This window comes from Triplophysa rosa, linkage group LG20 (assembly GCF_024868665.1).
Source record: "Triplophysa rosa linkage group LG20, Trosa_1v2, whole genome shotgun sequence".
NCBI lineage: Eukaryota > Metazoa > Chordata > Actinopteri > Cypriniformes > Nemacheilidae > Triplophysa > Triplophysa rosa.
Window position 1 is genome coordinate 17,783,919 of NC_079909.1, and position 5,909 is coordinate 17,789,827.

General features: G+C 36.6%; 1 protein-coding gene across 1 annotated transcript; it reads left to right on the plus strand.

The window, feature by feature from the left end:
* Positions 1-4,402: 4,402 nt before the first annotated feature.
* On the plus strand, positions 4,403-5,909 carry LOC130571328 (transcription factor HES-5-like). The gene is made up of 2 exons (XM_057362216.1): positions 4,403-4,738; positions 4,835-5,909. Exons 1-2 carry the CDS (start codon positions 4,691-4,693, stop codon positions 5,255-5,257), a joined length of 471 nt encoding a protein of 156 aa, XP_057218199.1. The 5' UTR covers positions 4,403-4,690; the 3' UTR covers positions 5,258-5,909.

The window sequence follows — 5,909 nt, forward strand, 5'->3', positions numbered from 1 at the left end:
TGAAGATCTTCATCTGCAGCTTCCATTTATACTCACAGACCAGCATCTCTCATCTCAGCCAACCAGAAGCCTCAGAATTGTGAACAAAAGTCTGTGGATTGATTCTGTTCAGTGAATAGATGGGATGTTCTTCACACTGCCATCTGCCAGTAAGGTCACTTATATTCATCTGTATGAATGTGGGGACTCAAGAAAATTCAGGTTCCCACAAGATGTTCAAAGCTGAATACGAGTGTAAGTGAGATCTGTTAGATTATCAAAATCACAAACATCGAAGATAAAAAAACAAGAAATTTTGAATTTTTTTGTATTAAAACATGTGAAATTACAATTTTATATTTGAAAGCAAAATCATTATTAATGTTGTCTGTCTATAGCCACATGGATTAACAATGTGAAACATATTTGAGGATAAACGTTGAAAATGTGAAAGTGTTAAGTGTGTGCAGATGGTTTTGAGTTGTGGGAACTGCTGTGTTGTTTTGTGTTCAGCTCTGTCACAGTGACACACTTCTATTGTGTGAGTGATTCACCGTAGTAAAGACAGAAGTGTGGGAAAGCGTGTGTCTCTGTGTGTCCCATCAGTTCTCTCAAACCCTCAGCGTTTATCCACACGTCTGTGTGTGCACGTGTGTGTGCTATGAAAAGAATTTGACAGACTGAAAATTTAGATTTTAAGGGTCCTAATAAAGTCTACTCTTTAAACAGCACATACAAATGTCAAACCACAAATATTCATGAAATATAAAATGACTTCTACTTTGCCAAAGAATATTATGCCAGAAAGAGATCATGCCAGCTCCAGCTGAACATCCCGTGTCATCCTCCTGCGAGAGCCTGCAGACTGACTGACCGTCCCAGCTCAGGAAATTCCCCTACCCAAGAGCAAAGAAGGACTACTTGTTATCACATTAATGCTTAACAGTATTTACAATACTTAGTATTTAATGCTAAACTTACATCACATGACAGCAGTTTGAAATTATAGCTGTACTCAGCTACATTGTGCTATATATCTTCCCTGCTTATAACATTCCTCTGTTGTCTGATATCCGTTTAATGTGATGAACACAGATGTTTGGGAGGACACCAGTGTGTATGACATGAACCACTTCATATATCTGTTAGAAACCAGATTCATTGTTGTGTGTTTTAGCTCTTCCATTGGCTACAAACTGTGAAAAACGAATTAAATGCATCAGTAATTTCTTCCATGTAAAGAATGACATCATATGATGGAAAAGAGACTGATCCTGCATCAGAACTCATCTTAAAGCGCCCTCTAGAGGTAGTTGATCATTTATACGTATATGCGCCTGGTTTAATGGCCTCTTTATTTGCTTTCATAAAAGAACAGAGAAAAAGTTAATTCACTTTCTGTTATGGCATTCCTGTCCTGGCCCTTTTTTAGTTTTCTTAAAATGAATGAGACATTTATGTTTAACATTTTACATTTAAAAATCCAATATTCGCAACGCCTTTTCTCATGTGGCCCACGTGAAGTACCGTAGATGAGCGCGCACGCGCCTTGCAGTTTGAATGTTGACGTTTGCTATCCAGCGAAGAACTAGAAAATAAAACTAGCACCAAAATCATCTAAACTGCGCAGTGCACACTGTAATACCACTGTGAGGTAAGATACTAATTAATTTTGTTTATTACATAATGCTGCATCAAATACGTTTCATTTGTTGTAGTTATTAAAAGCAGACAGTTCTATAAATTCTTTATTTTACTAAGGTTTTAACAGTAAGCACTTATAATTGAAAGAAAGACACAATTTTAAACCAATTCCGTAACACTTGATATTGTGTAACGCGCAGGCGCAGACGCTTCCTGGGCACTAAACCATATATATTTATATTTGTGTACTAAACAAGTGATCTTATTAATAAAGTTTTAGACCTCTTGTAATACGAAATGAAGCTTAAATTTCCAGTGTAAAAATGGTATTTTCAGTAAATATATTGTAATCAGTGTTGGGTGTAACTAGTTACTAAGTAATTAGTTACTGTAATTTAATTACTTTCCATTGAAAAAGTAAAGTAAGGGATTACTGTTATTTTTTCTGTCATTTAATTACAGTTACTTTTGATGTAATTAAACTAAATACTGTGTGTAATATATGTGTGTGCAATAGTGGAATTGACATCAAAATTCAAAGTCTTACTTTAAAATCCACGCTTTAATGTATAATTCTCACATTTGTAATACTTTGGTCAGTTAATAATACTACTTTGTAGTTTAATATTATTTATTTGAATGAATTAAATAAGACGTTTCATGTCTATCCTTCAATCACTTAACTAATCAAGGTTGATGTAGCATATAGAAAGTAATTAGTAATAAGTAACTAAATACTTTTTGGAGAGAGTAATTTGTACAATAATCTAATTACACTATTGAATATGTAATTAGTAACTAGTAATTAATGACTTTTTCAGAGTAATTTACCCAACACTGATTGTAATGATGTAAAATGTGCTTCAAACATAGATTGTGAGGCTTCAAACTGTGCAGACACAACAGAGCGTGAGAAACAGAACTCATTCACAAACCCGCAGAGACAGTAAAACTCAACTAAAGTGGAAACACATGAAACTATGTACATTATTTTGTATACAGGTGTTATTTAAAAAAAGGCTCATAACGAATTAAAACAAGGTTTATTTCAACTTTTAAAAAGCAAACATTTAATTGCTGACTTGCTGGAAATCTTGTAGAGAAGCTGTTTAGAATTAAGCGTCATTATCATATGAATAGACACACTTCTTTTGTTATGTGTGGGAAAACCCAGGAGAACAGGATCTCACTTCTAGGCCCGGTTTCACAGACAAGGCTTATCTTAAATCAGGACTATGCCTTAGGTGGATTAGGATATTTGAGTCACTTTTATAAAAATTCTTTTGAAAGAAACATTACCTATGTGCATCTTTAGACAAGTCTCTTGTGTGTTAGGGCAAGTTATTTTCAGTTGAGACGTTCATTTAAGTCTGGGACTAGCCTTAAAGGGACACTTCACCCAAAAATGTAAATTCTGTCATCATTTACTCACCTTTGAGTTGTTCCAAATGTGTATACATTTCTTTGTTCTGATGAACACAGAGAAAGATATTTGGAATAATGCTTATAACCAGACAGATCTCAACCCCCATTGACTCCCATAGTAGGAAAAATTACTTGATCATTTTTTTGTTGTTCTGCTGAACACAATAGAAGACATTTTGAAGAATTTAGGACAGTTCTGGGGCACTTTTGACTACCATTGTTTTTTTCCTTCTATGGTAGTCAATGGGTGTTGAGATCTGTTTGGTTATAAGCATTCTTCTTTGTTCTGATGAAATGTATACACATTTGGAACAACTCAAAGGTGAGTATATGATGACAGAATTTTCATTTTTGGGTGAAGTATCCCTTTAAGCCTTGTCTGTGAAACCCGGGCCCTAGTGTCATTAGCATCTTAAACCCCCCAAACAACCTCAATATGTAACACACAAGGGACTTGACACACTTATGGGTGTTTAGATTCATCTGATGCAGTTAGTGTAACTTTTGGCACGAGCACCTTCTGTAAAAAAATATTAGTTTTTCACTTGTATGCATAATGAACTGAAATCTATATTTCACAGAAACATATTTTCATTGTGTCCTTTATTATTAAAAATTTGAAACATAAATCTTATTTACTGATTTGATTAAAATATTTCCAGCATTATAAAGCAATGTTTTTTTATTTGCTGTTTTAGGTTTACATGTTTAGCAAAGTTGTGTTTATAAAGTTACGCTTATCAGTTTATGTGTTGGTCAGCGTGAGGAGGTTTCCCTCCAGATGGTTGATGACGTCAGGTAGAACAGAGTCTTCAGCCGTCACTAATGCTCCATTCAGGACTCTGGATGCTTTTGTGTTTCATTGATGTGAGGACAGAGAGTCAGTGTGGGAACCTCACATGAGATCTTTACTCACACTGAACAGCACACACACACACGCACGCACGCACGCACGCACACACACACACATCTGGAGTCCAAGACAATGACGAAGACCTCTGAATTCCACAACACGACTCTAAAGCTTTAGATACAAATATATTTAAATAAACTCATCTGTACATTTACCATAAAAACACATTTTATAAAATTGAACACTGTATTAAAATGAGCATATTGTTTCAATGAATATAAAAGTTTTTATGAACATATATGAAGGGCACAAAGTAAATGAAGTCCATCCATCTTAAAGAGATGGCACAAGTGTAAAACACAGATTGATGTTCAATATTAGAAACATTTTCTCGATGTGATGTTTGTCTGAAATGAGCGTCTCTTCCACACGTGTGTGTAGTGTTGAGTAGCGCGTGCTGTTTGAGTGACATTAATGTGAACATCAGGCAGCAGATCGGATCTCTCTACAGGGTCGCACTTTCCCACATTCACACAGTGAGTCTCTCCATCAGCTCCAGTCGCCCCTCCACCTGCTGCCCTGACACACCAGCTTTGTGTCCTGATAGAGGATCATTGAGCGTTCCTCATTGTCTGTTCCAGCTCTTCCATTGGCTAGAAAGTGTGAGAAAGTCCAGCGAGCTCAAGCTCCACACATTCATATGGAGATTTGGGAGTATAAATAGAGGAGCTGCAGGCAGTGCAAATCAGACTCGCTCTACACAGAGATCTACAGCACAGAGATACAGACATGACACCTACAATCATCTCAGACGAGCATCTCCATCTCAACAACAAGGTACATTCAGCACCTGCTTACATCGACATGACTTTAGCACCTCTCACGTGTTTCCTAAGACAAAGTCACTTAACGTCTTTTCATTTCTGTTTTCAGCTGAGAAAGCCAATCGTGGAGAAGATGCGTAGAGATCGTATCAACAGAAGCATCGAGCAGCTCAAGGCTCTTCTGGATCCACAGTTCCTCAAGCAGCAGTCTGATTCCAAGCTGGAGAAAGCAGATATACTGGAGATGACAGTCAGCTTCCTGACACACCAGCAGTCTGTTCTGGACTCCAGTTCACATGCTGTCAATCAAGGCTTCTCCAGGTGTGTCCACGACATTGTGCACTTTCTGTCCGAACATGACACACAGAAGACACAGAGCCAGAGAAGACTGCTGGAGCACTTCCAGAACCTGCAGACACCATCTGAACAGATCAGGAGAGAAAGTGTCCTGCCTCCGCTGAGCTCCACACACCACCACACCTTCAACAAAGAGATGAATGTCAACAAGAGCGCCATCTGGAGGCCCTGGTAGACACCTACAACTACCAACATAACATTGAAAGTCTACATTAGACATTTGGACATTTGTTTTCCTATTTTGGAGAAAAAGTATTTTTCGTTTATGGAACGTTGTTCTTAATTGACCATATTGGTCATAAATATCTGTAAAGCTGTCATGCCAGATATTTGTTTTGACAAATTATTCAGCTTACAATAAGCTTTTCATTACTTTCAAATGTGAAAGATTATTTCTATAGTCTGAGCAATATGTTGTTCGTCTTTTTTTGTGTGTGGCCAAGAGTTGGCTTGTATTCTACATTTAGAGCAAGATCTATGATCGAGTTTTGTCAATTGTATGCACAAGAAGTTCAAACCCATTTGGGGTTGTTGTATTAGTGTTTCTAAAGAAATATTGCAAATTATAAGATCTCAATTCCTAGAGATTTTAAAGCTCTTGCTTCAATTTTCTTGAAGTCATACTTTTGTATGTGCACACTTGTGTATATACTTCTGTACTATGTATTATTGAACTGTCTTTTATAAAGACACCTTCCATAGGCATCATGAAAACCTTTTCACTGTAAATGTGAAACTTTGTTTCCTTCTGTGAAGGCACTCATTTTAACTTTTTTTTTCTTTTAAGGCCATTGAATGTATTTCAATCAGTCTGTGGCGAAATAAAA

Coding starts and splice junctions, on each gene's coding strand:
- LOC130571328 (XM_057362216.1), top strand. CDS start 4,691: ATGACACCTACAATCATCTCAGACGAGCATCTCCATCTCAACAACAAG. Junction 4,739..4,834: donor ATCTCCATCTCAACAACAAG/GTACATTCAGCA, acceptor TTCTGTTTTCAG/CTGAGAAAGCCAATCGTGGA.